The 20,658-nt window shown below is 39.9% G+C and overlaps 1 protein-coding gene and 1 long non-coding RNA gene across 4 annotated transcripts; both read right to left on the reverse strand.

The window, feature by feature from the left end:
• Positions 1-1,839: 1,839 nt before the first annotated feature.
• On the reverse strand, positions 1,840-3,332 carry LOC127971845 (uncharacterized). Of its 2 annotated transcripts, XR_008156938.1 has the most exons (3): positions 3,192-3,332; positions 2,748-2,875; positions 1,840-2,647 (listed from the first exon to the last, which is right to left on the reverse strand). It is a non-coding gene; the product is annotated as an uncharacterized LOC127971845 (long non-coding RNA). The 2 variants fall into 2 exon arrangements; XR_008156937.1 differs by lacking the exon at positions 1,840-2,647 and having other exon boundaries at positions 2,655-2,875.
• A 3,824-nt stretch (positions 3,333-7,156) lies between these two features.
• LOC127971911 (protocadherin-10) lies at positions 7,157-19,234 on the reverse strand. Of its 2 annotated transcripts, none has more exons than XM_052575239.1 (5): positions 16,012-19,234; positions 15,145-15,203; positions 14,847-14,953; positions 9,671-9,828; positions 7,157-8,042 (listed from the first exon to the last, which is right to left on the reverse strand). In XM_052575239.1, the coding sequence occupies exons 1-5, from the start codon at positions 18,556-18,558 to the stop codon at positions 7,989-7,991; spliced, it is 2,925 nt and encodes a 974-aa protein (XP_052431199.1). In that variant the 5' UTR covers positions 18,559-19,234; the 3' UTR covers positions 7,157-7,988. The 2 variants fall into 2 exon arrangements, with proteins under 2 accessions (XP_052431199.1, XP_052431198.1); XM_052575238.1 differs by having other exon boundaries at positions 9,475-9,828; positions 16,012-19,229.
• Positions 19,235-20,658: the final 1,424 nt, after the last annotated feature.

Consider the following 20,658-nt stretch of genomic DNA (forward strand, 5'->3'; position numbering starts at 1 on the left):
GCTTTGGCTTGCTTTTACACTTATGCTGCATTGAGAATGAGGCTGCGATTAATAATAAAAAGAACTAAAGAAGCTGTTTCTTTCACAGGAGACACATGAAGATCTTTTTGTATCGCAAGGAGAGAATCATACACTGAATCACTCATTATTTATTACAACCAAAAGTCAGACAAGATCTTTATGTCAGTCAGAATATTGTCACGTCACGTGGCTGTACTTTCAACTAAAAGGAGTCCAGTTATAAAAGCTTAAAAGCTCTCTCTCTCTCTCTCTCTCTCTCTCTCTCTCTCTCATTATTATTATTATGATTATTTTGTTTTGTATATTGGTTTTAAGCATCTAGTTCAAGAAACTCTTGAAATAGCCTGAAATAGTCTGAAATAGTCTGAAATATGCTTTTAGTTAATTTTCAAAAGTTGTGCATGTGTGTTTATATTATATTATGTTACGTTATGTTATATTATGGTTTTATTACAATATTTGTTGGGAAAAAAAAAAAAAAACAATAGGTCTGTACATAACCTTTTACATTGTTGCTGTTTCAAGATTTGTTTTATATTTGTTTTACAAAATCTAAGGATATATATATATATTTATTTATCTCTATCTCTTCATCTCTTCATCTGTAATAAATACAGTTATTAGAAACATAATTTTTAGTTTCTGTGTGATTAAATTATGATTCACTGTCCTACAGGCCATAGATCATTATTAAACATAATTAAAGAGAACACAATGTTCTCTGACGTTATGAATGACAGAAAAGTTCTAATTGTGTGATTTATACAGCCCTATACTTGGACTCTCCTTATCAGATACAGCCGAATAAAAAACTTGACACAGTTTCACCCTGCTAGACGCTGGCAGAAATATTGCTACCCCTTTTAGTTCGAGGACAAGTACCAGGCTGAAGATGAATGGACGCTCCCTTTGAGATTATGCTGTGAAAGGGATGTGCAGAGATGTCAATAGAGACTATCTTTAACAACTTTTAACGTGCTGCACAAATCAGTATGGCTAATGACCGGGGCAAAGACGGCAGAGCTTGGGACCTTCCATGGCAGATAAAATTTATTAACCTACTAACACAGAAATCAGTACTGCCTGATTTACTTGTTATAACATGTTATACAAAAAAATAACTGTTCACTATTTCAGGCTAAAGAGATTGACAATCGATAACGAATCATTTGTTTAAGCTTATTCCTTTAGATGAACGATGAAGCCGTTGAATCATTTTTTTCAAAATGCACTGAACTCAAAAATGAGCCACGAACAAGAAGTAATTTGATCCTCGAGTGTGCTGTATGGAGCGATTGCTATTTGAGAACTAAATCGGCTGGAAAAAGTGCACGAGGTTTAGCTCATTGTGTGAACTGTTTGAACCCAGCAGAGAAACAACGTCATAATCTTAGTTGCGAAGTCAAGTAACCAAATTTCAATGTCTACTCGACGTCTAATGTCAATGTAAATTTTATGTCAAATACAGACGTCAGGTGACTTTGATATGTTGCTTTTAGGTTGTATAATCAAAATCCAACGTAAAGTCAATGTTAAATTCACATTACATACTGACGTCAACTCCATTTTCAGGCTGCATTGGAAAAGCAGCTGACTTGCTGCCTCGCTGCTTTATCAGGCAATGACTTTGCAGGTGAAATTGATTTCTGACAGTGTTCTGAGGCACGAGTTTTGGTGAAAACTAAATTAATATTTAATTATTACAATACTGATCTCTCCCTAGATGTACTGTAACACCAAAAGTGACAAAAAGTTAGCCAGAAATATACATTTACACACAAACTGGCCACCAAACACAACTTTCAGTCTCCAACTTTATTATATTATTTTTTTTTGGCTAAACCATCAATGGAACACATGATTGTGGGATATCAAAGGCAGGAAAGGGTACATCTATGCTACCTTCAAAATTCAATCAGAAGAAGGTACCTCCGGACACAGAAAGTAAAGCAGAACTTTTTGGATTTGGATATAGCTTGATGCCCTCCCTCCCGCCTTGGAATGCTGCCTCCGAAGGCAGTATTTTAGAGCTTTTGGTTTAGAGCTGAGAACATTATTCTCAACATAAATGCAACTTCCGACGTCATGTCCAACATCAACCTGCCTTTATATTGACATAATGTGCCTGCTGGGAATGCTGAAAACTAGCTGACGATTAACAATAATTTATAATAATGTCAGCATGAGCTCAAACTTACAGCAATATCCCAAATCTGTCTCTAGGACTTTATTCCCAAAATAGATATTTTGTGCAATATAGGTTCATATGAAATTACAAGCCGTAATTTATTAAATCAATGCATAAACCATGGTCTCTTAATCTGTAGATAATGTAATTATGTAAGTACATTAAACAGGTACTTTTTTTTTTTACTTTTACTCAAGTCAAATAAAAAGTGCATTAAGTTATTTATACATTAACTCAAGTAAACACCACTAGTAAAATCAAATGGACCAAATTAATGTAGACTCCATTGCTGTCTTTCCAGGAAAGTTTGCTTGAGGTAATGTTACACCACGACAGGCACCAGGAGCAGATGGTTAAGCAAATTTGAGTATGTGTGTGTTCTCTCTTTCCCACAAATGGCCCAAATGTGACCCAGAAATGACTTGCACTTGTCAAGAGCTGAGGGTATGTGAAAGGTATCTTTTAGATGGGACTTTGTTACCGCATTTCACAGTGGGGAGGGACAACATTTCAGAAGCTGACAAACAAATAGACCCACCAACATTTGGCTGGCATCTGCTGATTTGACACGCTCCTGAAAGTGGTTGAACGAGGGCTTTCTCTCTAAAGTCTTTAGCTCAAACATTTCCACCATGTCTTCGCTGTGCTGGGGTCAGTTTTCACCACCTGTAAAAAGAAATCCAACCACTTTAATCCTTGACTGCTAGCCCCAGCCCAGCTTTCCTTTTTTTGAGGACACACCCCTTCTTTTGTTAGCGTTCTGAATGTGTTTGAGATCAGGCTACACTGGCATGAATAGAGCTGGCACTTAGTAAATTACAGAGTTTACTTTCATCATTCTCCTGAAGTATTTACTCTTCTTATCTGTGATTTTTAAACGCTTCTATCTGAGAAGGTCATGCAATTTTATGGCATAGGCCAGAATGTGTAGAAAGAGTACTGCTATGAAGAAGGAAGCAGCTGAGGTTTTTATTTCACTTACTTTTCTCTTTCTTCTCTTCTTGGTCTTGGCAAGTTTAGCTCCCAACTGGTGCAGCATATGGTGGCTGGGGTCCTAAGGAGCGAGGTGTGGCTGTTTGTGCATGTGCCAGAGCCTAATTACTCACTCATTAGTACCCAGGTGGCACCTACAGTCCACTCAAACACACACATATACAGGCTATAGACACAACTTCCTTATTTTACCAGTTAAACCCAGGGCAAGCAAATAAAACAATTTACATGGGTTTAATTGCAATATCCATCTATCTGCTACTAATAACAAGAGAAGACTATTGTTTGTATGTTTGAACATAGAAATTAAATGCTTGATGAACTTTTTTGAGCACTCATAAACATTTATATTTCATGTTTGTCACTGTGGGATACAACAGCTATATGAATAGGCAGGACATGATTGGTTTGTTTAATCTGCGGACAACATATTTGTACTATTATAAAGGTTACAAGATGAAGTGTAAGGCTGAATGTCTGAAAGAGAGAGAAGGAAAGAGAGGTGTCATCATAAACACTCCTTTCACAAATGCTCTCTGCAGTTGTGAAAAAGTGTCAACACCCCGTATATATATAAAAAAAAAAAAAAAAAGAAAAAAAAAGAAATACACAATCTGAGCTCTCAGTGAGAAAAAAAGAGCACTTTCCACCAACTTCAAAAAACATTTAGGAAGGTAACAAAAAAATAAAAATTAAAATTAAAAAAAAAATACATTGTTTGGGTGCTTCTCTATGTCAATGTGTTTCTGAAAGATAGGATGCCAATGTTGACTTCAGGTTATTTTTTTTTGCCTTCAATTCCTGGAGTGTAAAATATAGGAGAATAGACTGGACACTGTCTGTCTTTTTAGGTAATCTTTCTCCAGGCTATTGCTTCATTTTTTAATTTTTTTTTTGCCACCGCAACAAAAAATAGCAACTTATATTTTATTTTCCATTTTCTTTTTTTCTTTATTTTTCACAAAGACATGATGTCCTGGGTACATGGCCTATATTGACAACAACAAACACATAAGCCCTTTCACACTGCACGTTGGACCCGGAAAATTGCCGGAACATTGCCGGGTCACCTTCTGTGTGAACGCAAACATGTCCCGGGACTAACATTGCTGGGTTCAGTCCCGGAACGAGCACTGTGTGAACAAAAGCCAGAACTAATGGCATTAGTTGTGTCATAATGATGACTCGCGATATCGCGCAACTCTTTTACCAGGTGTTTTGATGGCTGATCAACGTTTGCGATTAAAAAAATATATGCAAACTGAAATGAAGATCAGTTAGCTACTCACTGTCTTCGCTGATGCTGAGATCCTTAGCCAGCTTACGTGAAAGTGTGCATAGCACTTTCAACTCATACATTACACGACACATCATGATGTCAAGTGTCTTTAGGGGACCTTTACGGGTTGTGTGTGAACACATGCACATATTCCGGGTAATCACTGGCAGTGTGAAAGGGGCAAAATCTAGCGACCGAGAACAATTGCCGGGACACATTACCCGTGTATTTTCCAGAATCGCAGTGTGAAAGGGGCTATAGCCTGGGCCTAAATGACTGGCCTAAGATTTACACACTTGCTTTGATGTTTATGTAAACTGCGCAGACAGTACAGTAAAGAAATAGGCCAAAGGCACTAAAGACAGATTAACGTTCATTCACTGAACTAAATAGGCTTACTGTCAAGTGGACTTACACCTCTTCACTCAGATGCTCAATGAAAGTAAAAAAAAAAAAAGTTCACTCAGAGGTTAGGACCTTATGTTTAATCGAGTCACAATTTCACTTATATTCAAATCTATAAGCCATTGTCCATAGTTAGAGAAAAGGTGTTCAAATCCATTGCCTACGAATGCACATTTGTCATTCAAAAGCCTTTTCAGAGCCTTTTTGTCATGAAGTCTCAGCGGGGCCGTGTCACTAACAGGTCTGATAGCGAGACTACAGCAGTTGAAAGGTCTAAATGTCAGAAAAGCTGTGTACACAGAGCTCAGCTCATGGGGGCTCTCTAGCCCTCATTTTCTTCCCCTTTCTCGCTTGGTCCCCCCCTCCCATCGCACTCCCGACTCTGTCGTTCTTTTGTCATCTTATCTGCTGTCCGACTCTCCTCCCGCTCCTGCGTAACAGAAAGCACACCTGGGATTTGTGGCCTCCCTGCTCTCACATTCCTGTCCTGCTCCGCTTATCTCTTTTTCGGCGCCTTGTCGCTTCAGACGCTTAGGCAGGGGCCCCAGAGGCCCCTCAGTGAACTGCCAGGGGTCCGATGAGCCTCCACCACATCTCACTGTCACCTCAGACATCAGACATCTGGCAGTGCCACACGCACACACAGCAGAGATCTTCAAAACATTCCCTACAGAGAAGCATTTTGAAGTGAGAACAGACGCGGAACACCTTGACAAACCAGCACCGAAGATGCTCTTATTTCTCTCTCTCTCTCTTCGGAGAAGAACAAAAGTTGCCCTCATAGATGTCATCAGTCAGAAAGAACAAATGGAGCGCTGACCTGTCAGAAGAGATGAGGTGTGTGCAGGAGGAAGGAAAAGAGGGGTGAGATGAAGGGAGGAAAGGTGTGAGGGAGGTGAGAGAAAAGAGTCTGACAGGGGCTGGGGCTGTTAGCATATTTATGAGGACAGATATTCTGTTCAACTTCAATCTATCTGTCAGCGGTGGCCTCTGCTTAAAGCGTCACCCAACACCCACCTTCACATCATCATTTGATGCCCACCTTCTTACATTTTACGTTTGAAACAAATAAGATCCTGTTAGAAGAAGCTATTTGTATTCAGTAAAGCTTGAAAAAGTTAACCGAACATCTTTGAGTGACTTTAAAAGTTGCTCCAAAGCACGTCTCCGGGAAATGTATGACTTGTTTGGGGAATTGTAAGTCATTTATTAGATTTCTTTAATTATTCTTATTATAACCCAGTGATTTCTGTATTTGGGTCCCTCTGTCAGCTTTCCCGTTCAGATATTAAAGCCTGCGGTTTGTGAAAGAGATTAATGTGAGTGGAGGTCAAACATAATGGAGTCAATTTTAAGGAAAATGAGATATGATCACATTGCTTTTGTCCTTTGTTTCGTGCTGCATTAAGTTTAGTTCTGTGCGACTGGCTTTAAATTGAACTTTGCTGAAATATATATATATATTACATTTTGTTCTCTCTGCAGATGATAAGTGAACCAAATGTCTTTGTCCATGTTTCCCTCCATTTTTGTGCATAACTGTTTTTGAACTGTCATTCTTAATAAAACTTAAATAGCACTTGTTTTTGAACAAATCAGTTGCACTAAATGCTCATTTGAGTGGTTGCATCCATGTGTGCAAAAATAGACTTCCAGTTGTCCTTAGCTACAAAACGAAACCAGACTGCTCTATCTTGGTTTCCCATTACATATTTCATTAGAAAATAATGTTTTGTGTATAATTAGATTAAGGCATGTGGCTTAATTGTTAAAATGTCTATTCGTATTAGTTCTGCTAAAGTTGTCTTAAAATAAAACACAGGAGTCTAAGACATAAGTATACATTTTTCCATTTATTTGTCACCTCCTGGTATTAAGGTGTTTGTGTTTATATGCTTAAGTGTGTAAATATCAATATCAGTGTGTGTGTGTGTTTGTGTGTGCATGTGTGTTTGATTTGCACTATGTGCCCCTTTCGTATTTGGTTTCAAATTTCCAAATGGATCTATTTGGCTACAGTAATACACAACCGCCATGTATTCAAATCTAGAATATTACGACCCTTTTTATTTATAGACATGAATCTCAATATCCAAAAGTAAAAGTAAAAAAAAAAAGAAAAATGTTTGGAGATAAGGCTTTTTGTCATGATAAGAACCCTGTAAAGTGGATTAGCGATGCTAATGGCTCCCTTGAGGAGCCTTAAACACTACACTGAAAAAAAAAAAAAAAAAAATTGGCGCAAATGAAGACCGCACTTTCAGAAAAAGTATATATAGATAGAATTATAGATATAGATTTATATTTATTTTGAAGTTTAAAAGAGTACAGTTAAGACTTCTCACACGTGATATACCCTACATATTGTCTGAGAGAGTAAGATTTAGGCCACAGCTGTTCTGCTCACAACGTTAAACACTTAACCCTGACAGAAAAAAAAAATAAAGAAAGAAAAAAAAAAACCTCTGTGGAATCTGACCTGGAATCTGTAGCTTTTTTTTTTTTTTTTTTTTTTCTTTTGACAAAGAGTTGGAATAGATTTCGGCAAAACACCTTATCACATACACACAGCCGCACACAGAATATAAAAACAGTCATGTCTAAAAGAACAATATTGCATTTGTAATGCACAAATGAACTTCCTGTACAATTGGCTTTTCAGTGGTGTGTGTGTGTACATAAACAACTAAAGGGCTCAGTGAATATATCTCCATTTTTGTAGTTTTTGTTGGTGGTTTTCGTCATAGTTCTCATTGTCTTTTTTTGTCTTGTTTTTTAACGATATACAGTAGTGCTGTAAACAGGCACACACAGAAGCCAAGAGGAATAGCTGTCCTCTTGTTTCTCTCCTTGTCTTCCTATCCTCCATGTATTTTAACGGTTTAGTTTTGTCCTCCGTCTCAGTCCTGCTGAGAAGCGCGTTATGTCCAGCCGCTCGGCGTTGCATCTAGCTCTGCGAGTCTGACTCTTTCATCAAGTTTGTTGAGGTCCTAGAGGCTCTGGAAGCCTTCGGGAACACACAATCATCTGACGTCTCTGGAAATAGAGTCTCAATACTTTGATGCGCTTTGCTTTTCCATCAGTTTTACTGATTGTGCAAAATCACGCCGTCTCTGGTATGTCCACTCGGAAAGAGCTAGCAAATCCTTTTCCGCGCTAAAAAGGGAAAAAGAAAGGAAGCTTATTAAAGGTGTATTTCTTTAGGCGGCAAACTACATAAAGTGTTGTGCTAAGCCATTAAAAGACCCTTGGCTGGTCCGTTCAGAAGCGGAGCTTTGATGTGGAACTATAGGCCTTAAATCATAAACTATTACTATTAAAGTTAAACGCACCACCCACACAGCCTCGGAGCGCTCTTTCTGAGACAGACGTCTGAAGGTTTCAACCAAACAAGAGAAGTCGATAATATTTCAATCAATCCCACTACCACCTTCATCCCCTCTAACACAACAAACAGTAGTAGGCAGTCTAAACCTTATAAACTTTGGCCTTTTGAGAGCGTCTGTTTCAAGCTTTTGAGCTGATGTTTGGTATGACTAGTCAAACATTGCCTCAATACGTCTACCGCCTGTGTACAAAACAATAGGGAGTTTCAGCCTTTCTTTTATCTTTGTGTGTTTTACTAGTTCATTTTAGGCTTCAATCTCTGTCATTCTCTGGTGGGTTTTTGCCTATGGTCAGATATCTGAGAATGTTTTAATGTTTGATCTAAGATGGTATTGCATTAAGATCCCCCAACTACACACAAGGGCTGTTGTAATTCCCTGCATTTATAAACAACTGAACGAATGCAGAGACCAATTTCATGTTTCACGTGCAATATTTGAAGTAATGAAATTATCAGGGTTGTGGGAAGTCTGAATTCAACTGAGAATTTTATTTTAAATGTTGGCTTGAAGGTGTATTTATCTATAGATAGATTGACAATTTAAATGCCAATTCCAATTACCAAAAATTGTGTGTTCAGAAAATTTGATTCAAATACACCCTCATGTATTAAAAGTGGGTCACTTCTTAAATTCAGATTTTTTTTTTTTACAACCCTGATAACATTGTTTGGATTTGAGTAAACGTATGAAGAAAAAGCTAATCATACACTCTTAAGAATAAAGGTCCTTCAATTCTTCAATAAAAACTATTTTGTTTACTTGGAAGGTTCTTTTGTATTTGGTTCATTGAAGATGAAAATAGTTCTTGATGCTACATTAGAAGTTCTTAAGACCAGCGTATTGATTCCTCCATTTAAAATGTGCAGGCCTCCAGGGGGCTTTAAAGCACCAATAGATGGTTTTCTAAAGAACTAGAGGATAAAAATACTTGAGGAAGTAAAAAGGGTACTTTTAAGTTCTCTCCTATATGTTTTGCTTCTGTCAGAGCATTTATTTTTAAGAGTGTACACCAGGAAACAAAAAAATGTAGAGCAAATGAAGGATAGACAGATGTTGATGGGTAGCAAAGCAGAAGTGTGAGGGCTTCGGATTTTTAGAGGAGAATTCAGCAGCACTTCACGCTAGAGGCCTTGAATTTGGAAAGTTTTTTTGGGTCAGATCAAGAGAGAGGAAAGAGCTCTCTCTTTTGAGATACTCACACAGACAGGCGGCTTTGTAAGGCATGCGAGAGTTACACAGAAGTGCATCGAACTCTTTCCTCTCTAGCGTGGAAGCATTGAGGTGGTGTTGATGGTGTTGATGTTGGTGTTGGTGCATCTGGTTGGGGTGGTGTGGCGTCTCTTTGCCAAAGGTTGAGAATGACTGATCGCCCGCCAACGTCTCGCCCTCAAATACCTCAGAGTCAGGCACAGAGTCCATGCCTGGCACGTGCAGGTTGCTGCGGTAATCTGCGCCCTGCCGTGCCTCGGTGGGCACGAAACTTGGCATCCAGCAGCGATCTGAGTGGCCGAGGGCTTTGCACTCCTCTGTGCAGTTGGAGAAGAGGTCTGCTCCTATGAGAAAGAACAGAGAGATGGGTTAGCTTGTGTTAAATTGTCCATGTGGGAGGATGACAGCGAGAATCTGCTCCCAGTTGCACTTTAAGCCTGTAAGTGCATTAAAACAAGCCAAACAAACATAAATACAATAAACCATGTGTATGCAGTGCATGTACAATATAACTCACTCTCAACATCTCCTCTCGTAGATAAAAGACCGAAACCGCCACATTCCACATTAATTCAACCAATTCAATGAGCTATCCAGCATCTTTTTTAGACTTAATCAAGCTTTATAAATATGTAAATCCAAATGAAATGTAATACATGGCATTCACTTTGAAAACATTAGAAGCTCTATGCATGAAATGTATTTGGCACTTGACGTGCTAATCATGAAAAGATTGCGTTGTGCTCTTTTTTTTTTTTTTTTTGCGACTTTTAAATTACAAATTACCCTGATCAAAGCATGTGCGGAGAACATACACAGTGAGTGGATGGAGTCAATGCTGTAATCTCTTGGTGAGGTCTCTCTTTCCCTCTCTCTTCCTATTTGACATCAAAGGTAAACTCTCTCAGACACCAAGCTTGCAGATAAACCCGATCCTCTGTTCTGTTTCCGCCTCTTCTGCCTAGCTACAGGATGAAGGGATATATTATAAAGGTCATAACCCCCTTTACTCTTTTGTTTTTTTCTCACAGTCTCAATTAAAGGAAAAAAAAAAGAATAAGGGACACAATGAAAAAAAAAATAATTAAATAAAACAGAAATTGTAATGTTTTTATGAGCTTCAAAGGAATATAAAAGAAACAAACTTTAAACTTCTAAACAGTTTAAATTACTATAAATAAAAATGTAATTTCCCATGCATTATTTGAAACAGGCTTTAAGAACCTAGCTCCGCCCCTTAAGGCCTACTCTTTCTCATAGGTTTAGCTTATGCCTGCAAAAAAACAAAAAACAAAAAAAAAAACAAAAACTTTACTCTTTTGTCTTTCTCACCTCATATAAAGAACCTAAAAATAAAAAAAAATAGTAAAAAATAAGGAAAACACAAAAAGACTACATAACACCACAAGATTCATGAAGGTTTTTTTTTTTTTTTTTTTTTTTTTTTTTTGAAAGCTAACACTATACTGAACTCTGAACTGAAAACAACCTACAACTGCAATACATCCTTGAGACACAAGAACCATTTATGTGAAATAACATGAACACTTTATTTACGTTTATTATGGGGTTTGTTTGTAATATGTATTTTTAACTATTAATAACTGTATACGTTGGCAAGTAGTGTATAGTAAGTATACAGAGGATGTTTGATGTCTAGAATGTGAGTGCGGGTGAACAGATAAAACGTATTTATGTTTTTTTTTTTTTTTTTTTTTTTTCATATATTGAGTCTTGATGTATTTTTGTACAGTGACAATAAAGTATCTAATCTAATTAATTATTTTTCAGTTTTCCAGACCTTAGGAGCTAAGCTTCAGCACCACTGGTTGGGCTTACCACATCAGGTTTAGCACAAGCCTCTTTGAAAATGCATTATAATTAGCAGCATGCAATTCAAGCAGCCCACTGCTAATATCCAATGACGTCACAAATCACAAAGCGGAGAAGCTAGCGCTACAAGAGTGTTACAGCTAAAACCATTGTGAGGGAAAATATCCTGTTAGTTTGTGCGTGACAGTTGCACGATGCCTTTTAGGCCTGCCATCTCCCCAGCAGGTGCAAGCCGTGCCATTTTGACTATGCGCATCTGAGAAGAAGAGAGAGGTGAGCATTTTTAAATCCCTTTCGGCTCCCGTGTCTAAAAACCCCATGTCTAAAACAGTCAGTAATTACAGCTGGAGGATTAATGAAGTGCCATTTTCAAAGCAGCGCTAAGCAGAGATGTTGAAGGTATGGAGCGGAGTCAGTGCTGTGTGTGGGGGGGTGGGGTGTGTTCTTTGCTAATCCTCAGACTAGCCCTTCAGACAGAAGACAGGTCAGCATACACAGACTTTGGGTTTCTGCTTTAAAAGAGGATTAGAATCCTTCTGAGCTACATGCAAACAACCTACTTAGGCCTGGGCTTGGTAAGACTCTCCTAATTACAGACCCAAGTATAACATCGACAAGTAGTTCAGACATTAAACAAACCTGAAAGCTATCTATGACCATATTCAAAGGTCTCATTTTTATAAGAGCCAGTGAGCAAAGGTTCTTTGTGTATATTTCTGACATACAAAGAAGGTGAGAGAGCGAGCAAGAGAGAGAGTTTGATATTTAGAGAGTGTGAGATAAGACACTTCCTCATTGTGTAATCGCACAGAGACATCTTGATATTTCCTGACATTTTCTGGAATTAATTGCTCTCTGTACTCATCCAGTGTGCCTTTTTTTTTAGTGGAAAAACTGGAAAAGTAATTATATTGTTGACTTGCGGTTCAATATTGCAAGAAAGATTCAAACCTGATGAAAATGTGATTCTCTGGTTGAAAAAAAGATGTGCTATTTTTACACCTTGTATTAATTTCAGTTTCAGGTAAGCCGATGCTGAATACAAATTTAAATGGGGTCCCTAATGTTTTGATATTTATTGACTTATTGTAAGAAAAGGGGTTTTAATATTTGCCAATTAAAGCAGGCACTATGCTAAATTATTCTAGAATTCAGCTCAAAACATTTTATATTTCAAACATTATATATAAGATTAAAATGAAAATGATATTTGAAAGTAATTTATAACACTACATACAATTAAAAAGTCTGCGGTTTGATTTTTAATGTTTTTGTAATAAATCTATTATGCTTATCAAAGCTTAATTTATTTGATAAAAATACACTAATATTATTATTTACAACCTAAAACAAATGTTTTATATTTTAATGTATTTAATTCTATTTCTATTCATCAGTAATCTTTGATAAACAAAAAAGGTTAAAAAGAAGAGCATTTATTTGAAATACTTATAATTATTTTCATTTATTTATTGTTTTGTAACAATGTAAAAGTATTTCTTTGTCACTTCGGATCAGTTCTGCTTAATACGACTATTCTTTTTTTATTTTTTTATTTTTTTTAGAAAAAAACAAAGAACGGTATAATAAGTGCTCAGTGAATCCACATTTGAGATGCATGTAAGCATCAGATGAAAAAGGCATTGACCACATCACCCAGAGACGGATCACAATACGATGACTAAAAAAGGGTTTCTATGCAACAAAAAGGCCAGAGGAACACAAGCAATTTCACCAAAAATGAAAAACACTTAAAATATGTCATTTTGCTCAAGTTGTTTGAAACTCTCCATAAATTTTTCATGATGCTCTACACTGTGCATGACAAAATGAGAGAAAGAGAGAGAGATAAAAACAATGATATATTAAAGAAGCTATAGCAATGGACTGTAAATGAAATGATCCACTGAAACACCCCCTTTCTTTCTATATCTGCTCTGCTGCTTTCTGAGCAGAAGCCGTGCAAAGCTTTAGATCTGATAATAACCTTCATTTGCTAATTGGTATGCATCAGGCTGAAAATAAATTACTGATCAGTGAGCTGTTTCTGAATTCTGAACATGACCCGCAACCCAAATGAGGGATTCTGTTGCAACGTGGCAGATCCTCGGGATAAAAGAAATGAAACCGGAATGAAATGATTCAGGTGTGTCATTTCATCAGAGAAGCTCTGAAATTCTCCACTATGTATTACAGATGCATCTTTATGCATTAGAGATAAATTGAGCGATGCTTAAGTTGGCCTGTTTTTAATCTAGCAGAGATGACTAGACACTGTAAGCATTTGGGTGACTAAAATTTCCTGTTTCAAAAAGCCCATAAAAACAGCAGCTGGTTAAGAAACAAAATGTCTGAAACAAATTTGAAAGGATGAAGGCAGTTTCCAGCGAATTCTCATTAGAATGAACAATGCACACTTCTGAACGCTCTCCAAGCGACGTTTCAGTTATCTTAATTAAAGAAGATAGCATGCAGCAAAACAATTCATTTTAGTGGGGACAACATGCTCCCAAATGGGGGAAAAAAGCACAACATTATAGTATTATTGTTATTATTATCATTACATTATAGAGCTGTATCTTAAAGGCAAGTGTTCTTTGATGGCCTGTGACAACAAAGGCAGATGGGCTGAGCTGACCTTATATGAGAAAAAATCTTGATTTTAATCTAATGTTTAACTGAGCAAAAATAGGCTAAATGAGAGCTGAAGCAGTCCAGCCACAGCATATGGTGCTCTGGAATAACAGCAGAGGACATATGCTCAAGCAAAGAGAAATTAATGATAATAAGATGCAACTTTTTAGTTGTATTCATTTGTGTCCAACTATGTCATAATTACATTACACAGTCAACTTCGCAATGCACTTCAAGCGAAGTGTCGTTTAGCAGCAAAGCATCGTGTCCATCGCAGCATACAGCCAAATCTCATTTCCAAAGCGCCACATGTGGTCTTATGAGGGTGTGGACAAGTAGTGTCCTCCATCAGTGGAATGTGTGCAGAGGGATTAGGGTGGAAGGGGAGTTTGGGGAGGGGGTTGCATGCAGTCAATTAATCGCTAGCTTGTCGCTCAACCTATTCGGTCTCATTCCCACAGAGTCGATGACAGACCGCCTGGACTGATCTAAATTCCATCATGTCTTTGGAGACGTGGGTGAAAGGACGATAGTGCCACTGAAGTAAATCCCTATTATGAGGAAGCATTCATAAACAATTGGATTATATTCTCCGCTAAGGCTGTAGTTCCCAAAACGTGCTCCCGGATCCACAACCAGAGGCTCGCCAGCCTAAAATATATCTTCTAGGATTCTGACAGATCTGAAAAGCCATGACATGCCTTGATCAGAACTTTTGTTCCCGGATGTGTGAGGATGAAACCCCATCAAACTATTTCAAATCTGCCATCTTTCATCCAGCATGTCTATCTCGACAGTTTATCCACATCGCTGCAAGCTCAGCCTGACTATAGCAGCTCTTCTGTTAATCAATACAAAACAAGAGAAAAATAGAAGTGGACTTGCTTAAACTTACCAGAGGAATGTCCGCGATGCATGGCATCATGGTCACTGTCTCCCTGCTCGCTGTCTCCATGGCCGCTGTCTTTAGAGCTCACGATATCTGCCTCCTGGAACGCAGAGCTGGGGGAGGAGAGAGGGTTTGAGTCAAGCAGTATACCACATGACTCTTATATAAACACAGATTTACTGCTAAGCGTTGAATACGTCTCTCAGGTTGCTTTAATCCAGATGTTCATAAACTAAAAAAAAAAGAAAAAAAAAAAAAACTTCTGAAAACTTTATGGGGGGAAATAAGTTTGTTAAGTGCTTACCTGTTAACACGCCTTGGTCGGTCTACCAAATAACTGAGCTCTGCTCTCTGGTGTTTCGTCTGCAAGAGAGGTATCGATATGAAACAGGCCCAACATCAATGTATGATAGTAATTCAATGATATTTATTAAAAAAAAAATAAAAAATACAAATAAATAACACAGGGTTAGAATTCAGGATTTGCTCACTGGGGGCATTGCAGGAACTTTATGGGCAGGCAAAATCATTAGGCTCTGCTGCTATTCAGCAGAATTCAACTATAGACGGATCTTTGTTCTTGTGAGGCTCTGCAACACCGTGACTGGCATATTTAATGACTTATAACCCAGGGAGCTTTTCACAAACATGCAAATCTAACATTTCAGTGACTCAATATGTTTAAACTCTAAAGTGGGTAATTTCACAGAATAGGCCATATAAAACAAAATAATAATTAAAAAAATATATATAATAATGTAGAACAGATTAATGTTGCTTATGTCGGTCTGCGAGCAACCAGTTTTCAACCTGTTTGTTTTCAGAGCTCACTATTCTTGAGAGGAAGATTATTTTGTGTTATTCACACTGATTGCATATTTAATTCAAAATATAAAACTGATAAATAAAATGTAAATTAACAAACTATTTCAAAATCATGACTATTCCACATAATGACGAATTATTGAAGACTATACTTTAGAGATACAGTATAGCTAAATAAAAGAGCTAGATTTGCTTTCCGATTGCCATTAATCAAAATCAAACAAAAAGTAAATAAATAAATAAATAAATAAAACGGAATCTTTAAAATTATTATTATTATTATTGTGATTTATTTATTTTTTAATTATTTGGCAAGTAATTATTTTATTTGAGTAAGTGCCCATACCTCACTGGAGAGCAGGCTGCCGTTAGAAATGATGTCCGGTTGCTGCTGGTCCGTGTAGCCGGTCACTATTGCTCCACACGGGTTGTGTTCGGTGTCGTTGCTGCGCGACGGGCTGCAGGCCTTCAGGAACATGAGGTCCGTTTTGGCGGATTCCGGGGTCAGACAGACCTGGTAGCAGTAGTTCTGACTTTGATGGAGCGAGCCGAAGCTCCCTGACTCCTCCACGGGCACCTGCGCTGCGCTCGCCACGCTCACGTTGGCTGTGTTGGTGCTCTGGACCAGCATTATGTCTGACTTGCTCAGCTTCTTCTTTTTCCGGGCGGCCCGGGCCTGACGACCGCAGCAGCCGCCTGACCCGCACGACCCGCAGCCTACCAGGCAGCAGCAGTCGCTCGCCAGGCAGGTGCTGTAAATGTTCAGCTTTTTGTCTTTTTGACAGCGCACGGCCAGCACAATCATAGCCAGAAGGAAGATGAAAGAAACGGAACCGAGAGCAATGATGAGAATGAGCGTCAAGTCCAGAGACGCGTCTTTGGCCCTGGCCGTGCCGCGTTCTCCACTGTGGCCCTCCACAAGACTGTCCACGAGCGTCACCTGCACCACCGCGCTGCACGACATAGGAGGCTGTCCGTGATCTCTTACCTCAATCAGCAGCTCATACAGCTGTTGCGGGTCTCGTTTGACTGACACCCGGCGGGCCGTGCGCAATTCCCCGGTGCGCCAGTCCATTCGGAACATCCCATTCTCGTTGCCTCTCTGTATACTGTAGGACAAGCGTGCGTTCTCCCCATCATCTGCATCCATGGCGACAATACGAGTAACTAGGTAGCCTGGCTCGGCAGAGCGCGGCAAAGGCTCCCGCGCAGTGCCATTTTTTCCAAGAGGCGCAATCACAGACGGCGCGTTATCGTTTTGATCCACTATAATGACGTTCACCGTGGCGTTGGACCACAGCTCGGGGCTGCCTGAGTCTCTGGCTTGAACCATGAAGCTGAAGTCTTTTAGTTGCTCATAATCAAAGGATCTGAGGGCGTACAGATACCCATTCTCCGAGTTGATGGACACATAGGTGACCACAGACATACCCTGGATTTCACACTCCACTATGGAGTAAGTTATATAAGCATTCTGTCCGACATCAGGATCGACTGCACTGACAGCGTATATGTAAGCACCGGGGACGTTGTTTTCAGTCACATACACATCATAAATGGGCTGCGTAAACGTTGGCGCGTTGTCGTTCTCGTCAGACACGTGCACTTTGATTGATTTGCTAGTAGCCAGAGATGGAATACCTTTATCTCTCGCAACAACGGTGACTGTGTATGCCTCTACAGTCTCTCGGTTTAGAGGACCGTCAGTCACAATAGTGTAATAATTTCTGAAAGAGGTTTTGAGTTTGAAAGGAACATCTCCGAGAATCTCCACATGCGTCTGCCCGTTGTCTTCGGAGTCTTTATCGGTGACGCTGAGCAGCGCGATGACGGTGCCAGTGGCTGCGTTCTCGCTCACCGACTCCGTGACGGTGCTGAAGATGATCTCCGGTGCGTTGTCGTTTACGTCCGTCACTTTGACCAAAACTTTACAGTGCGCAGGCACGGCATTAGGTCCCATGTCTTTCGCTTGCACGTAAATCTGATACAGGCTGCTCTCCTCAAAGTCTACCTCACCTCTGACCTCTATACGGCCAGTTCGGGCGTCGATATCGAACAGTTCCTTGACATTGCCTGAGATGTGGTTGCTGAATGAGTAAATGACCTCTCCGTTCGGGCCCTCGTCTGAGTCAGTCGCGTTCAGCTGGATGACGAGCGAGCCCACGGGCGCGTTCTCGGCCAGGTTGACCGAGTAAACTGGCTGATCAAACACGGGGACGTTATCGTTGGAGTCGAGCACTCTGACCACAAGCAGAGCTGTACCTGTCCGAGGAGGCTGGCCGCCGTCCACGGCCGTGAGGACGTAACGGTGCATCGCCTGCTGTTCCCGATCAAGTGGCTTTTCCAAAACCAGCTCTGAGAATTTGTTTCCGTCGGTCTGTGTTTGCACATCTAGGTAGAAATAGTTGTTGCTGGTAATGTCGTAAGTGCGCAATGCGTTACTACCGACATCCGGATCAAAGGCGCTCTCCAACGGGAAGCGCGTACCCGGGGTCGCGCTCTCGGATATTTCCACGGTGATGTCTGTCTCCGGGAAGCTCGGCGGGTTGTCGTTGATGTCCACCACCTCGATCTCCACGCGAAAGAGCTCGAGTGGGTTCTCCAGGAACACCTCCAGATGAAGCAAACAGCTGGCGCTCTGCTTACAGATGCGCTCCCGGTCGATTTTGTCGTTCACGAAAAGCACCCCGTTCTCCAAGTTTACTTCCAGGTACGGTGTCCGCGAGCTGGGCACAACCTGAAAGCGGCGGGATGAAAGTTTCGTGAGGTCCAGTCCCAGATCCTCTGCGATATTCCCCACAAATGTGCCATGCTCCGCTTCCTCGGGCACAGAGTAACGTATCTGCGAAACTACCCCATCCGCGAGACACAGCAGGAGCAAAAACACAAACATCTCCACTCCGGAAAGGACACTTGGAATATTTTATCTCCGCGGAGCACGCAGCAAAACCATCACCCTCTTCTCCAAGGCCAGGCGCGCAGGCGTGCGTAAGGCTTTGGTTGTAGGGCGATATTTTTCCTTAAACGGTGGCTGTCAGCCAAAAACCATTCTGTCTGCGTGATGGTTTACACAGGACCGATTTCCCAAGGCGATTCCCCCCACGAACAAGCTTTAGAGTCGCAGCGGATTTCTGGCACAAGTGAACATTACAGCATTAGACTGTCACTGACACTAAGATATATCAGCTGGCGTGTAATAAAACACAATATCATAATCCACAGAGTTAATTCAACATATGCATTTTGTATTAGAGCTGCAGTGTCTGATATCTAAAAAGTCCCGGTATATCTGGTGCGCTCCTGCGGGGTCCGCTGGCACAGTACTGAAGCGTCAACGCTTAGCTGTTCGGTTTTCCCGCAGCACCCTCCCCTCGCCAACCAATGGGAGAACCCGGCACTAGCAGAGCTGAAACTTTATTGGATTTGCAATACGTCAGTCAAGCCTCTTAGTAGCAGATGGACACGCCCCTGGTCAGAGCTGCGGGATTTCTGGTCACAATGATTGAATGGCTGATGAGTTCGTATGAGAATGAGTAAGAGACAAGAACGATCAAGTTTGATCAAGGGGGGGGTTGGGTGACATTTCATATGTTGAAATATGGGTACCTATACATAATTTCATTCATTATTATTTGTATAAGTAGGGAATTTTGTATTCTTTACCTGCACATCACTTTATTTGATGTGACAATAAAATGTATTTGATTTCATTTGAAATGTAGAATTTAAAAAAAGAGAAAAAAGTGGAAAACCACTATATTTGCATTTCACTTCGCAACAAGTGCACAACAAATGTCTCTCTGTCCCTTTAGACAAGGCATTTTTTCTTCTCTGTAAATATTTTACAATTATTATTGTACAATTTATATTGGTATGTGATGCATTTCATATTTTGACTGCACATAAACCAGGCAGACTCTCTTCTACCGTCTTCATCTTGCAATGTGTGGTGTCTTTGGAGCTTTCTCCGGTTTGGTTCCCAAGCGCGAGCCACATGCGCCTCCTAGCTGCCAACACGAATCTGTTGCGCTGCTGTCAGTCACGCGCCTGGGATTCCTCATGGCAACTCCACAGAAATGTCCAGCAGTTGCATAGTATCCCTCTTTATCAAATAAGGTACAGTTGAGCACAACTAAAATGTTGGATTAAGTAGAAAAAAAAAATAGACTGAATATTGCTCAGTCAGTATATGGGGGCGTTATATTAATGATTTGTGTGTTTGTTTTTGACGAAAACATAAACTAGTTAAGGATAAATAGTAATGGGCAGTGGGTAAGGATAGAGAGAGCGAGAGAGAGACAGAGAGAGAGAGAATTGAGCTAGGCTATATGACCAAGTAACTGCCTCTTACAAATTTACCCTTAGCAATAATCGAGTTATAATATCTTTATTTTCAGACAATGTCTGACAGAACCTATTAAATTATCATTTTGTATTCAAAGCCTTTCGCCTGTCACAACAACAGAAAGAGGTTATTGCTTTGCATCGGCATTCAACTTACTGTTTGAAAACAAATTGTAGGTGGTGAAACATCAAAACCATATGTAACCTATAAAATTATAAATGAAAATTACAAATATGTTACAAATAAAACGTTGTCATAACAGATTTTGACTGATTATCATTGATTTCTGCATTTTGAGTAGAAATGCAGCACAGTAATGTCTTTGTTTTGATGGCATGTAAATCGTTTCTAGATAGTTTAGAGTCTAATCCCTTGTCTCAAATCATTTCAGCCTGCTTTAGTGCATTACATCCTTGCGTTTACCTCTACACTGATGAAAACGACAGTCTATCCAACTGTTGGAGTTAACCTGCTCCCCATCTCCCAGCAACCAAATGTCACGGTTTTCATCAGGGCGGAATAACACCGGATCCACGGTGGCAAACACAAGAAACAGTCGGAGCGCCCCCTTGCGTATCGCAGCGGCACTAGCCATGGAGGACTTATGGCTGAGTTCAATGTCCCCTCAAGAAAGCACATTTGAAGGAG

Source organism: Carassius gibelio, chromosome B14 (assembly GCF_023724105.1).
Source record: "Carassius gibelio isolate Cgi1373 ecotype wild population from Czech Republic chromosome B14, carGib1.2-hapl.c, whole genome shotgun sequence".
Taxonomy (NCBI): domain Eukaryota; kingdom Metazoa; phylum Chordata; class Actinopteri; order Cypriniformes; family Cyprinidae; genus Carassius; species Carassius gibelio.

Bases quoted from the DNA above. Each gene is read 5' to 3' on its own strand.
- LOC127971911 (XM_052575238.1), bottom strand. From the start codon at position 18,558: ATGTTTGTGTTTTTGCTCCTGCTGTGTCTCGCGGATGGGGTAGTTTCG. The intron at 14,954-15,144 runs GTAAGCACTTAA...CTCCTCCCCCAG, and splicing joins CGACCAAGGCGTGTTAACAG to CTCTGCGTTCCAGGAGGCAG. The intron at 9,829-14,846 runs GTAAGTTTAAGC...TCTTTCTCATAG, and splicing joins GCATCGCGGACATTCCTCTG to GAGCAGACCTCTTCTCCAAC.